The sequence below is a fragment of the Calidris pugnax genome, unplaced genomic scaffold (genome assembly GCF_001431845.1).
Source record: "Calidris pugnax isolate Ruff unplaced genomic scaffold, ASM143184v1 scaffold225, whole genome shotgun sequence".
Lineage (NCBI taxonomy): Eukaryota > Metazoa > Chordata > Aves > Charadriiformes > Scolopacidae > Calidris > Calidris pugnax.
In genome coordinates, this window is record NW_015091072.1 from 2,107,216 (window position 1) to 2,122,769 (window position 15,554).

Sequence of the window (15,554 nt, forward strand, 5' to 3'; positions counted from 1 at the left end):
GGTCTCCCTTAGTTCCTGTTTCGGCCACCGTAACTTGTTGACGGCTCGCACGCCAGTCTCAACCTCTCTCGGCCTCCCATTGGGCCGCCCCGCCAATGTTTGTGGTGCCGATTGGTCCCTGCCTCTTCTACCCCGCCCCGGCCCAGCCGAGCAACGCCCTCCCCGTGGCGTCCTCGTTGATTGGCTTGGCGAGCTCAACCCTTGCCCTCGGATTGGTTGTCTCCCGCCGCGCGTGCGAGCAGCAGGGTGGGCTGCGCGGGTGGGGGTGGATCATAGTGGAGGCAGCGGCGGCGGCGCGTTGACACGGGGGGGGGTGCCCGCTCGTGAGGGATGGTCCCCGCGGTGGGGCTGCCGCTCCTCAGCCCCCCTGTGAGTATCTGTTGGGGGGGAAGGAGGAGGGGGGTGAACGGGAAGAGGGAGTAGGGGGAGCGGGCCGCGGTACCCGGGGCTGAGGGGACGCGGGGCCGCCCTTCCCTTCCTCGCGGCGACCGTTGCCGTTGAGGCGGTTGGCAACGGGCGCGCGCCCCCTCACACACACATCTTGCGCGCGCCGCCGTCGCCAGGGCGACAGGGCCGAAGCCCCGCGCTCCGGTGTCGCCGGAGCGCGGGGCTTCGGCCCTGTCGCCCTGGCGACGGCGGCGCCCACCGGGACCTTCTCCCGCCACCCCCGGGAGCCCCCTCAGGCCGCGGAGGCCGAACAGGCCGGGACGGTGCAGTGTGTCCCCCCCGCACCGCTCCCGCCGCGGCCCTTTGTGCCCCTCGGGTGTTCCTGCGGGGGTACCGAGCTTTGGCTCCCGAGCGAGTTTCCTTGCTTCAGTCGTGAAGGGTTGGCCGCCTCCCCCAGCGCCGGTGTGTGTAGTCGGAGAGAGAGCGTGGTTAAGGATGGGAGGCAGCCGGGGGTTTGGAGAGCGGGCTGTATGTTTTATCCTTTTTTTTTAAAATCTTGAGTGATCTGAGACAACTGGCCTGAGGTTCTGCAGAAAGTTGGCGCCAGGGAGAGCACCGTCTCTCAGCCATAACGTCTTTGCAGCGTGGTCGCAGAATCACGGAATTGTCAGAGTTGGAAGGGACCTCTAGAGATCATCTAGTCCAACTCCCCTGCCAAAGCAGGATTGCCCACAGCACATCACTCAGGACTGCATCAAGGCAAGTCTTGAAAATCTCCAGAGAAGGGGACTCCACAACCTCCCTGGGCAGCCTGTTCCAGGGCTCTGTCACCTGCGCATTGCCTCTGCGTGTGACATCTCAGCCTGGAAGTTAGTTAGCTTCAGCGTGCAGTGTAAAAGCCCAGCGTTTTTATTTAGAATTAGGTCCCTGGAAACTAACTCATCCTGTTGGATGTGTTTTCATCTCCTTGGAAAGCTTGGTTGCCTAAGGAAAGAAGGCTCGTGGACAGGCTCTGTCTATTCCTTCTCCACCTAGTAATTTTAACTCTCTGGCCAATTTCAGGCAAATTTGTCAGGTCTTAGAGAGGCTGAAGTCTTCAGTTTCATGGAAATCAACATCTAACAAATGCAGATCATCACAATCGTTGTGCACGCTAAGGGCAGGGCACCTTGGATCCAGCTTCTTGTGACAGCAGAGGTGAACTGAGTCCATCCTGTCTGAATACAGCTGTAGCACGCAGTGCTATTTGTCCAGGGAAGTTTGTTGGAGAAAGGTGGAAGTAAGATGAAGAAGAAGGGAATAGTGATATGTTGAGTCACTGACTATAAGTACATAAAAAATCACAGGGCTTGATTTTTCCTTTTCACATAATAGCTTAGCCTTCTATTAGACTCCACCCAGACGTATGATTATTAAATGCTTTTAGTAAAGATAAATTAATGATTGCACAGTTAAGCATTCGTAAGTCAAGTAATGTAATAGCTTGGGTTGGAAGCATGATGTTGGCTTTGCTTTGTCATATGCAATGCTTTGGGACAATCATATTTATGTGATTACATTATGTAGCGCTTTAACAAACTGCAGAGTATCGTTTGTCTCTCATGAATTGTGTGCAGTAATCAGACAAATAGGAAGAAAGAAGCTTCCCATGGGGAAATAGTTATTATTATAAGGATTTGGAATTTTTAATTCTGACTTTCAATTACTGCCATGATAATGATCCATAGGCACGTTTTGGCGTGAAATAGATTTGACTAAAAATACATTTGTTACTAAATGGGAAATAAGCTTAGAAAATGCTCCTGTAAGCATGATTTTAAGGTACATATGTTCAAAATAACATATCAGATGTGTGAAGCAGTATGAGAACAGTTGGAAACTTTGGAGTATTTGGATATTACTTATTCCTTTAGGTTATAGATAAATGGGAAGAGTTTAACAGAGTAGGTGAAAAATGGTGATGGATCCTGGCGGAGTCTGACAGCTGAAAAGAGATAATTAGGATATAAGTGCTTGGTAGTTGCTTTGCTGCTTTGATTTTTGGTTTTACAAGTAGTGTTCTCAGGAGTTGACCAGGGACAGAGTGAAGTGACTGTCACTCAAGTGGTGCTGTGATGTGTAGCTGGCACACGCCTGCTGTGCTCATCGTGACCTCCACGTTTGTAGCTGAAGTTTAGTCTGAAATTTCAAAGGCATCTTCTGAACAGGAGGGCAGAAATTCAGTGTATGTATTTTGCTGACACTGTTGGCTGAGCTACTCCAGCTCTTTTGCAGCTTGTCTCCTCTTGGGTGAATGTAGAGGATGCTTCTGACTTCTTTAAGGGGAGGAATGAAAGTGCTGGTTTTTGTTGGCTGGCTTTCTGTTGGTTTCCCCCCCACCTCCCCGTGAAAGTGTCTTGGCATAAGGTGTGTGACATTGTAACAATCATATCCAGTTTGGATGTGAATTAGTACAAATGTATGGATTGAAGTTGGATACTATGTAGGGTAGAGGAAAGAAATATGTAGGGAAATCAAGAGCTGGGACATACCACATTTGACAAGAACCGTTCAGTTGTTTAATTTTTATACAGCAGTGCTTGTGTTCTTGTAATAAGGTTTTGCATCCAAGATGGTCTTACAAATACCTTTGTAAATGACGCATGACTGGGGGGAGGTAGAGGTAGCATAGCATTTGATATGAAGGGATTCTCAATGAATCATAGTTGTTTGCATTGTAAGAACACAGACCTGGACAGGCTTGAGAGATGGGCCTGTGCAAACCTCATGAAGTTCAACAGGGCCAAGTGCAAGGTCCTGCATATGGGTCACAGCAATCCCAAGCAGAAATACAGGTTGGGAGGAGAGTGGATTAAGAGGAGCCCTGAGGAGAAGGACTTGGGGGTGTTGGTTGATGCGAAACTCAACATGAGCTAGAAATGTGCACTTGCAGCCCAGAAAGTCATCCACATCTTGGGCTGCATCGGAAGAAGTGTGCCCAGCAGGTCAAGGGAGGTGATTCTCCCCCTCTGCTCTGCTCTCATGAGACCCCACCTGGAGTACTGTGTCCAGCTTTGGAGTCCCCAACATAAGAAGGACATGGACCTGTTGGATGGGTCCAGCAGAGGGCCATGGAAATGATCAGAGGGCAGGAGCACCTCTCTTATGAAGACAGGCTGAGAGAGTTGGGGTTGTTCAGTCTGGAGAAGAGAAGGCTCTGGAGAGACCTTATAGCAGCCTTCCAGTTCCTGAAGGGGGCCTACAGGAGAGATTAAGAGGGACTCTTTGCCAGGAAGTATAGTAATATGACAAGGGCTTATGGTTTTAAACTGAAAGAAGGTAGATTTAGACAGATACTAGGAAGAAATTCTTTACTGTGAGAGTGGTGAGACACTGCTTCCAGTTGCCCAGGGAAGCTGTGGATGCTCCATCCCTGGAAGTGTTCAAGGCCAGGCTGGGTGGGGCTTTGAGCACCTGGTCTAGTGGGAGGTGTCCCTGCCTATGATTGGAAGTAGATGATCTATAAGTTCCCTTCCAACCATTCTATGAACTATTCAAAGCTGTCATGAAGTCTGTGCCACCTTGAAGGATAGCAAGTAAACATCACAGCACAGTGTTTCAGCTGAGACAGTTTTCAATTAAATAACTATTGAACGTTGTCTCTGATTATCAAAATGCCAGTGGAGACGTGTGCCTGGCTGTGTGTTTAAAGGAAAATGGATATGTAAAACGTGTGTGTGCATAGCACCTAACAGCTTTAATGTTCCTACTTATTTCATAACGGGTCTAATTGTAATTGTCAGGCTTCCTAAGAAGTACTATATTTGTCTCCAGCCTGAAGAACTGCTCACCCTTAGTATTGCCAGTCACTTTATAACTTACTTCCTGTGCTAGCATTCTTCATCTCTGTCATGTTTGTGACTCCTTTCTTAAGTGAAGTCCCTCAGGAACATGTTTTCCTATTCTGAAGGGTATCAATCGTAACGTGAGGGGTGGGTGGGTGTGATCTGGAAAGCTGAGTGAAAACATGTCAGAAGGAATGGCTGAGCAGTAGGGCTTCCCGTGTTTCACATTGCAGTAAAGCATGTAAAGGTCACAACTCCCTGATTAAGAAATGTTGTGCAGTGCCCAATTTATATAATGCTAACCTAACTTGCTGGTTAAAATACAATTCCAGCTTTCACATGTGCGTATCATGTGTCCAAAGTGTACTTTGGTTTGACCTTCCAAGTGTAGCACTGTTGTTGTGCTCTAAGTAAGCACAAAAGTAATTCTGCTGTGTGCACAGGATTGACAAATTGTGTATAAACTAAGTTTGTTTCCTGTACGAAAAGCTATGGTGTTAGTCTTTTAAGGTGAATGAGTTACTTTTGCAAGCAAGACAGACGATAGCAATCTTTTACCTCAGCCACACTTTATGCCATTCAGAAAAGAAGAAAGTAGCAGACTGCTAAAAATGTTTCATGCTTCCTGTTAGCAAGTGCCTCTCTCACCCAGTTACCTGAACTTCTGTCAGGTTAATTCACCCAGATGAAGACCGTGAAATGTGAACCATCTAAAAGCACATCTTAGTCATGTCAGTACTCTGACACCAAAATGAGATCTTTGTGGTCCATCTCCAGTGAGGCTGGAATGATCGGAGTGTGGCTCTATTAACTTTTAGGTATAATGCAGGTTTCTTAGGTCCTGGGATCTGGAAGTCATTGGTGTGGTGGGCAGTGCCATGAGAAGATTGATAAAAAACATTGTTCTTTAGGCTGCTGACACTATTAAAAGCAGCATAAAGGTATTACAGGGAGACAAGAACTTAACTTTAAAAAGTTTTGTTTCTTCTTCAAGTAAATGAAGTATAAAGTGGGAAAAAAGTTGCTCATTTGGGGCATCTCACTGCATCTGTAGTCTAATGAGTGGATGGTTTATGGAACACTTACTTCATGCTATTTGGAGTTGGACTCTGCTTTGCTTTCATGCGCCAGTGAAGTTGTTAGCTAGAAATTGAACACAAATCTTAGGTTGGTTGAAAATTGCCTTTTGCTCCATACTACAGCTCTTTTTGCTCATTTACTACAATAATAAAATGGTGCTAGCCCAACACTGAGCCACTCCAAATCAGCAACAAGACAAGGAGCACCATTTGATTTTTTCACTATTGGAGAATCCATACTATTCAGAGATGCTGTTTAAATATTATGTATCTGCAGTTTAAATGCTTGATTCTTCTATGTAAGTCTGTTGCTTCTGTTGTAAATTCTGAGACTTCCTGTGTAATTGGAGAAGTTTAACTCGTTTTGACATCATCTTGGGTCAGAGTTCCACAAACGTTAAGCTAGCACTGCCACCCTGAGAAGCACCCTTGTACCAATGTAAGCAGTTTCAGTGTAGTTGTTTGGGAGTGGAGGGTTTCTTTGCAATCCTTTTGCAGAGTAAATTTCAAGTTGAAGTTCTTGTCTGGCTTCCTGTGTGAGTGCCAGTGAAATGGGGGAGAGGCTGTGTCTCTCAGCGTTATTTTGGAGCAGGTAGGAGAGTAGGGGAGGGTAACCATCTTACAGATTTTCCTGTATTATTACTGCTGTAAGGGCTGTTTGCTAACTAAGGAAAGTTACGTGGCTAGTTTAGCATATGTTGCAGTGTAACTCACTGACTCTGATAAAATAATTAATACAAGCAAAAATTGTTATTTTGTAACGCATCAGGTTTCAACTGTAGGTTGCCTTTCAGAACTCTGTGTAACTTACATCTCTGCATAAGTAGAGTTGGGTTGAAAATGAGCTGAATGGCTGGGTCCAGAGCGTGATGATCAGCAGTGCAAAGTCTCTTTGGAGGCCAGTGACTAGTGGTGTACTCCAGAGGTCAATTCTGGGTCCAGTCCTATTAATTCTTCATTAATAGTCTGGATGATGGGGCAGAGTGTACCCTCAGCACATTTGCTGATAGGAAGAGTGGCTGATACACCAGAAGGTCGTGCTGCCATCCAGAGGGACCTTAACAAGCTGGAGAGGTGGGCTGATGAGAACCTCATGAAGTTCAACAAGGGGAAGGGCCTTGCACCTGGGGAGGAACAACCCCATACTGGGGGCCACCCAGCTGGAAAGCAGCTTAGAAGAAAAGGACCTGGGCGTCTAGGTAGACACCAATCTGAACATGAGCCTGCAATGTGCCCTTGCTGCAAAGAAGGCAAATGGTATCCTGGACTGCATTAAACAAAATATTGCTAGCAGGTCAAGGGACGTGATCCTTCCCCTCTACTCAGCACTGGTGAGGCCACACCTGGAGTGCTGTATCCAGTTCTGGGCTCCCCAGTAGAGGAGAAAGATGGACATGCTGGAGAGAGTCCAATGAAGGGCCACAAAGGTGACGGAGGGACTGGAGCATCTCTCACCTGAGGAAAGGCTGAGAGAGCTGGGACTGTTCAGCCTGCAGCAGATAAGGCTCAGGGAGATCACATCAAGCTATATAAATATATGAAGGGTATGGAGACAGGTTTTTGTCAGTGATGCCTAATGACAAGAGGTAATGGACACAAACTGGAATTCAGGAGGCTCCATCTGAACATCAGGAAACACTTTTTACTGTGAGGGTGACCGAGCCCTGGAGCAGGTTGCATAGGGAGGTTGTGGAGTCTCCATCCTTGGAGATACTCAAAAGTCGTCTGGATATGGTCTTGCACAGCTGGCTCTAGGTGGCCCTGCTTGAGCAGGGGGGTTGGACGAGATGACCTCCAGAGGTACTTTCCAACCTCAACTGTTCTGTGTTTCTGTAATGCCCTAACCTGCTTCAGAATCTAAGAAACTCTCAGAAGATTGCATTCTGAAAATCAATATTTAAAGTGCTATAGTCACATCTTGCCTACATGACCATTTGTTTGTCTTTGCTGTCAGGAGTTAAAACTGCAGCAGTTGCCATTTGTATCCAAGCTATTAAAAAAATGGTAATAATTTTAATTTGGTAGAGTATTCACCTGTATTCAGCCAGCACACGTACTCTGTACTTCTGAGCTGCAATTTCCTTGCTCTGTGATTAGTTGGGGGCTGCTCTGCCTTTGAGCTTCTAATCAGTCATGCAACCTACACTTGCACACCCTTTCTTCTGTCTTACTCTCTGCATGGCTTAAGTTCAAAACATCTTCTGTTGGAGGCAGCTGGTGTCTGTGTTCATTTACGTGAAAGCCGGGGAGAGTTGAGGGCTTTTGGGGTTTGTTCCTGTGACTAAAAGTGATGCATAGTCTCAACAGCTGATCATTTGGGCTATTAGGTATTGTCTTTATCTGAAGCAGTGGTGTCTGTTGATGTCATGTTTTATACTTGCTGTGGTTGGCAAGTTATAGAGAGTCCCACCTGTAAATTGGCTCAGGAGGCTTTATAGTCCATCTTACTCACTTTGTCTGTAGTTTTTCTTCTGTTTGGGTGGGGATGGGAAGATGCTGTGTTTCTTAGTTTGGAAAAACTAACAGTTTGAGCTATCCCTTGCCAAGGAACACAATGGAGATCTCCAACTTCCAGTTTCACTTAAAAATATTTTTACCTGGTCAGTCTCAGGTGGCAACAGGGAGGTGATTTCTGAGAGTGGTAGAAAAAAAAAGATGGAGGTAAGGCATTTTAATGTTATGGAATGATTTTCTAATTAAGTAAAACTTGCAGGATCATGGTATCAGTTTGCCTCTTCCCTTTACCCATTCCTTTCAGACCTCTGCAAAGTAATAACTTGGAAATCTGATTTTAGTTTCTCCTCTGTTGTCAGTGCCAAATTTCTACAGTAGTCTTATTTGCTTTTTCTGGTGCTTTCAAAACTACTTATTTACCCCTGGATAGCTCGTGTACAGTAATTCCAAGCTGAGTAACTAGTTCATCAAATGGTGAAATTAATGAATCTAGGTTTCCTATGAATTTGTACCTAGTGGTTCCATTTTCTGGTGTCTAAGATACATTGGTCTTGCTTTTAAATTTCTTCTTTGAAAGTGGTTGTTAAGAAAGTGTGTCTGCTTTTCCCTGGTCACCTGGGCTCAGATATCTTTAGTTTGGACCTCTCTGTTAAATCTAATTGAAATAGTTTGCAGCTTTTTCCCTGCCAGTGTTATTTAATACTGTCAAACACCCAGATCAGAAGATGAGTCCTTTATTGCTGGAACTGAAGCAGTTGCCCAGTGGACCAAAAAAAAAAAAACTTTGAGTAAAGATGTGAAATACCATTGAGGTTGTGAAGGAGAGTTAGATTGCTTCGGTTCACTAAAGCCTTTTTTGAGGAGCCTGGCATGAAATGTACATTACAAAATTGTGGGGGTTTTGTTTGGTTTTGTTAGGTTTGGGGGCAGAGTGTGTGTGTGTGTTTGGTGTTTTTTTAAAGCTCATTAGGACTGGTAATAGTGGAAGCACCACTTCTGGAATAATGAGCTGGCCTTTTCTGAAGAAAGTGGCAGTACATTGTCTAGACAGGTGCTTTGGGAGCACTTCCCTACAGTTGCCAGTTTCCATGATTCTGAAAGTTGAAGGGAAGTTTCATTAATTCTTGTAAAGTCAACGTACTTAGAAATTATGTGTCTTTACAGTGCAGTTGGGGAGTAGGTTTGCTCAGATTATAAATTAAAACTGAAATACTGGTTTATGGCACCTTCTACCTTGGCCGTTTTTGCCTTTAGCCCCACTAAGATTCATAAGGAAATCCTTTCCTTTGGAAGGTCAGTGTTTGTAACCAAATCTCAGAATGGATTTCCTCTGCATGAGCTTTATAGAGAAGACCCATACAATAATGCTTTCTGTATCATGAACCCATGACAAGTTCTTAGTTTGTGTCGGATTTCTCAAATCACAAGCCTGTAAAATATTCAAGAACTTGATTGTGTAATCCTGTGTACTTAATGACTTATATCTGAAAAGATAAATTAAAAAAATTGACATATAAACTTTCTGGATACCCTGCACATTTCAGTTCTAGGATATTTTGCACTGCTTGTTAGTTAGGGCCCTCAAGAGACAGCACCAAGTTGGTTTAACATGTGTCTATGTGTCTGGTGTAGCTATCAGAGAATCACTTGATACCTCCTCAACACCTTATGCAGTTTTATGGACAGACTATGTCAGGATCATTTGTAGTGGTAGAGCAAAGGGAAGCTCAGGTTAAAACCAAAAAATTAATCAGAGTGTAATATTCTGGCTATATCAATGTGCCCAAAATGAAAGTTTTTATGCTTTGATTTTAAATTGATTGTCAAGCCCCATGATAAAGGACAGTTCTTTAAATACCTTGTTTGGAGGTAAGGTCACATCAGAAAGCAGAATTAGACTGGCTCTTGTAGAAGCTGTAGCTTCTGCATTTGTCCAGTTGGTTTTTGGTGTTTCAAATACAGCTTTCATACGTGGATGGCTTCCTTACTTATAAATAATCCCAGTATTCAGAGATCTTGATAACTTGCATGCTACAGCTCTTTTTGGGGAAAAAGAAATTATTTGTTCTTTAGGCAATGTGCTGCCAGCAAGGTTTGGCTCACCAACTCTTGCACCAGAGTAGGAGCACGCTCAACCTCAGCCACGGTGCAGGCAATGTTTGTCATTTAATACAGGTAACCGAACTCACATAGAGGTGATGGCCTGCCATAGGAGGACGTTGTCTGCAGTCCACTTTGTATCCATTTTAGCCTTCACCATCAGAACACTGTCAAGTGTAGCATAATTAGATATCTACCTTCTATTTGAAAATAATTTTCTATTTTGAAGTGTACTGTGGATCACCGGGCATTGAAAACCAGGGAGATGGGCACTGTCTTGCAACTCAGAGACGTTCCTCATACTTTCTCACTTCCTTCATGAAATTGGTATGTGGTAACTTATGAACCTTAAAAATATATATAAAGAACATGGGATTCATGAGGATTTCTGAGGTCATTGCTTTTTGTTTTCCTAAAGAAAAGAGTGACCTTCCCCTTATCTTGATCTAAAGTAGCTGAGGACACTCTTTAGGGTGACATCTCTGGTCTTTGTGATTCTCAATTGTGCAATAGTTGTGTAATTACAGGTTTTTACCTCCCAAATGCCTGCTTCCATCTAGACCACAGGAGACAGTTCTCATAGGCATCTTCCTTTACTAGCACTGTGCACCACTCCAGTCTGTTTGTAGTACCAAAATAGTCCACACAATGTGTGAGGGTGGCAGCAGCTCACATCTGGATGCAAAAGGTCTAGAGATACCTCTCCTGAAATAGTTTTCAGAACAGCAAGTAAGAGACTTGGTTCAGTAGACATGATCTCTCTCTGTGCCCCTCCTCTAATTATTAAAAATAAATGAGACTGTAACAATGTAGGCAGACTTGAGGAGCAACAACAGTAGAATAAGAAGAATAAACATGAGAGATGGATCTTTAGGTGATTAACAGCAAAGTTTCTTTTTTTTTTCCCCCTGAAGTTTCTTAAGCAGATCTGGTCAGGATTTCTCAGAATGACCTGACAACTCTGCTGTCCTGAAACTGCATGTTAGTAAATGGTCACAAGCAATTATGTCCTTCATATTACGAAAATTATAAATGAAAACAAAAAATAATGTAGATATAAGGGAATATCACTTGGGTGATAACCCTGCTTCTTCCTTCAGTGGTGGGGGGAAGGAAGTTTTCTTTCTAGTACTCTCACATGCCCTTCTATAATAGCCTTAGTGAAACTTTATTGCTTTAAGTCAGCAGGAGGAAAAATACCAATGTATTTGACTTTAGATAGTACAAACAAAAGAGGTAAAGAAAAACATTCTAAAAGCAGTGACCTTTTTTCCCCATCTGTTGCTATTTGCAGACACCTTAAAAAAAAAAAAAGTATATTGTGTAACAAGTTTTAGCTTATTGGCATTGGTTTTCTTCTCTTGACTTTTGCAGAAGCTCTGGGAACGGTCTGGTTGCCCTAGGAAACTGTCAGCTGGTTTGAATTGGGAATGTGTATTCTGTGAAAAGCTGAGGTAGCTCTCTCCTGCCCTTTCGTCCCTCGTACATCTTCCTGGGCAAAAGGTGGTGCATGTAGTGACCAGTCTGACACTAGCTGGTCAGCCAGCGCGTACGTGCTGCGGAGCTGGTGACAGGCTCAAGCAGTGTTCATTCAGTCTCTTACCTGCAGTGTCAGCACTGACTTCACTCTCCTCCTCCTCTGCTCGGTCTGGGGCTTTTGTAAACATCTGGGGACTGATGGGGTCTTTGAGAGGTTTCTTTTTAGGTCAGTCAGTGAGCCCAGCAGTTGTTGTGAGTGGGTGGATGAAGAGCCGTGGTGCCGTACCAAGAAAACCTTGGTTTCCTCAGAAACCGAACTGAAAGATATCAAAGGGATTTTTACTCTTACCAGGAAAAAGAGTTCTTTTCAATTTCCGGTACAATAGTCTTAACAGGTTACTTTTATAGGCAAAAGTAATTGGTATATGTAGGTAACAATTACGAAAGTAAGCTTTCGAGTTTAATTTCTTGCAGTCATTTTAAATAATGCAAAATTCAAATAGAAATGTTTCAAGGGGGAATAAAGAAAAGGCAGTAAATCATGTCTTTTTATCTCAAGGGCACCTTGCTTGTGATTAAAAGCTTGTATTAAGTCCCTGGTTGAAGCTTGTCTTATTTTAAAACATGCGCAGAATATTGGAAAAGAGAATTCCAGCAGTCACTTGAATGAAGAGGACACTGTCTTGCAGGAACAAAAAAATAGCATTTGAGTGATTATTATCTATATCTTGAAACTAATCTTGGCTGTAAATCATGGCTAACTACATGAGGTGTACAAAACTAGTAACGTAAGATTGTAGCAGATTTGGACTGTTGGTAGCTCCATATTAAAAAGATTCTTTCTGCCTCATACAGAAGAATGGAGCTAGCTTTACTAATTTGAGGAAGATTGGTTTGTACAGCCAAAGACAACAGAATTGAAGAATTACTTTCTTTTAAAGTTAGGGTTGGAAACACTTCCTAAATAAAGCATGAAAAGTTAATGTCAAATAAAATAATCTGGACTAACTTTTTCCTAAAAAACTAAATCTGCTGAGTGCATGTTTTGAAGAAAAGATTTCATAAAATAAGTTGCCAAATAAGACAATTTGAGTTTTCTGTCCCTCTTTTTCAGAACTGTAAAGGAGGTTAAATTACATTAAATTTAAATCTCCAGAACACAAAATATCTTATGGTTTCTGGGAATGACATTGCATTTAAATTAAAATCTATATTTTACGTTGATAATATAAGAGCTGTAAACTACATAAAGCTTGAGGGAACTTTGGTACTAAATAAATAAAAATGTTGAATTGCTTCTCTGTCATCTAACTGAAGAATTTGGAATTTGCTACATTCTCTCTGCAGAAGGCATTTGTCTGAGCAAGTGAGCATATTTCATGAGTGAACTTAAAATACATTTGCCCCTGAGCTTATAAAGCAAATATATGTCTTTTGCTTTAGAGAATCAGTGAAGGAATCTCTCTGAGAAGAAATATTACTCGAGATGGAAGAAGTAAAGAAAAACCCATTGTCACAGTTCTGGTGATACAACAGCTGCAAGGAAGAAATGGAGGCAGTATAGGTATGATTCACGAGCCTGCAGAAGTCTCCACCTAGGCAGCTTTTTTTTAATTCTCAAAGCCCATTTTCAGCAGCTCTGAAGAATACCAGCTTCCTGCTGTTGCCAGCTGTAACAAATAAAATGCAAAGGTTTTTGTCCTTACAGAATAAGAATAGGAGAAAAACAACTTCAGTTCACCATGTTTCTTATGGTACAATCTAGCAATAAAAAACCTGGAGTTGTATACAAGCACTGTTTAACAAACTTAACCGTGTCTTTTTCCAGGTAAAATATCAGAACTGGAAATAAACAAACTGGTTAATTAGTTAAAATGTACAGTAGTGGTGGTGTTTTGGTTTTTTTTATCACTTGCACAAAACTGCTTTGGAACTTCTGGGGAAAAATTGGTTGAATGGAAAACTTTGATGAACTTGCCTATAAGTAATTCCATAGAAAAATGAAGTTAGAATAATATTCATTGCATTTCTCTGCCCTGTCTTCTGTATGAAATGGGCTGTAGATCCCAGTAAACCTGAGGTATATAAAATATGAATTTCAAGTTGTTTGTGTCTGATAGTTAGTGAGGCTTATACACTCAATGTATATTGAGTGGCATCACTTGGACATAATTTTTTGAAAAAGGCAAGAGAGGAAGAAAGAAACAGGGAGTCTTTGACACCTTATAATGAGGACTTCTTGTTTTCTTGGGGTCAAAAAATGGTTACGAGCTGTATTAATAAATTTCAGCACAAACTTCTACTGAGATCTTGCCTATCATCTCAAACACTACTTACAATGTACTGCTGAATCATTCAAGTCATCTGCTAAGGAGGGAGAAATAAGGTAATGAGAAAACTCTGTAGATGGTGACTTTGGGATATAGGGATGCTGTTATTAGGAATAAGAATTGAGCTGAGGGGACGCGGACCCTGGGCAGAAGAAGTATAGGAGCATGGAGAGCCCGTGTTGGGGGGGAGAAGTGGGTGCTCTGACTCGGGTCAGGGTGAAGACGGGGTTGTGGATGTGATCTAAACTGTGTGCAGGGAGAAGCAGGTGAGTGAGAACAGCTGTGTTTGTTCTGGGAAAGATATTTGTGGGTGGGTGCTTTTTTTACACCCTTTACCTTCACACAGTGGTGCTTAATCTGTAACCTTGCACGGTAACCGGCCTTCTAAATTCACACTAAGGCTTTCTGTGTTAAATATGTTGTAACACAGAAATACTCCTTTGGTTCTGAAGTTACATAAATTTGCAAGATTAAAAAAAATATGGTTCCTTGGTGAGTACATTAGTCTTTCAAAAATGCTAAGTTCACAAAAACTGAGACCTCTCTCATCTTTTTGCTCTGATTTCTGGCATCCTCGCTGTGGTCTAATAATACCCTGTAACAGTTCTGCCCGTACAGACAGTGCAGAAAAGTGAAGAAACGGGGTACACGACTGCCACACGATGCAATCCAGCATCTTCCTTTTTCTAAGCATAATGTTTGAGAGCTTTGCTGTACCAGAACTATGTCCACATCCTCTGTGCTCACCTCCTTACCCCCCCTACACAGAAACAGTACTGTATATGCTAAATTAAATAACATGACCCTTTTGCCCCCGTGAATAGCTATTTTACCTGACACACGTGATATTGTCTAAATGCTGGATGTACAAGAGCGTAGTGTTACCAGCCAGCTACTCTGCTGCTGCCGTCTTTGCTGGTAGCCTTAGTGGATATAGATTCTGCTGGGCTGCTTTGACATAACTGAAAAAATACCTACTGAAACAAGATGTGCTGACCCTAATCCCTCAACATGTCTGTGAACATCTCTCTGGTTGCCAGTAGTGCTTTTTTTTTAATAATCAGAATTGCACACCTGCTAAACTCTCCCAGGGAGAGTATTGCTGACCATCGCCAGCTACGCACAGGAGGGATAAGTTACAGATGCCTTGGGTGGGAAACTGGCTTCCCTGGCTTTCAGAGTTGTGAATTTTCACTAACTTGAAAGACCAGAGGTACCAACTGGACTAGTCTTACTACATATAAACAAAAATAAAATTGTTAGTGAGTTAAGCTAGGTGGATTTAAAAAGAAATCTGTTTTGAAGATGAAATATCACCAAATAATTATGAGAGGGTGAATGAAAGTGCTGAAGTTGCATCACTACTTTTTGCCAGAGCAAAAGAGACTCTGTTAACTCTGTTAAGTTTTTTCATAATTTTTGTACAGCATGGTCAGTGAGAATGGAGAAAACAAAGCCTGTCCAGAAATATAAATGGAAAGTGATGCCCTCCCATTGATGGGCTAGGGAGGTCTTTGGTGACTGTGTTTTAGGTGGGCTGTATGTAACACTCAGTGGAACAGTGTAACGCTGTAACTCAGCTTGGAGGATTGTGTCTAATTTTGTGATGGTGTGAACACTGTTGTGGAGGTGGAGGAATTGAATTACGTTCCTGAAAACTTCAGGCACTTTGAGTGCCCCAAGCTGGATCTATTTACAGGATATCACCTGTTTGCTTTACTTCATGGTTTGCCAACATTTCCCGTATCTTCATAGGAATAGAGAATGTACTTAACGAAGGGATAGAGTGGTAAACAGTATCAGCCTTCATGTTTCTCCTCAGTAAATCTTTACTGAACAAGTCCGCTACATTCAATTTACCTTTAAGAGTATAAAGACTGGAGAACAGTAACCAAGTCCTG

The 15,554-nt window shown here is 42.8% G+C and overlaps 1 protein-coding gene across 1 annotated transcript in view; it reads left to right on the plus strand.

Moving 5' to 3' along the window:
• The first annotated feature begins 286 nt into the window (after positions 1-286).
• Positions 287-15,554, plus strand: part of USF3 (upstream transcription factor family member 3) — a 53,098-nt gene continuing 37,830 nt past the window's right edge. The window contains exon 1 of the mRNA XM_014957174.1: positions 287-369. Coding sequence (XP_014812660.1) covers positions 331-369 — 39 coding nt within the window. The 5' untranslated portion in view covers positions 287-330. The remainder of the gene's footprint in view (positions 370-15,554) is intronic.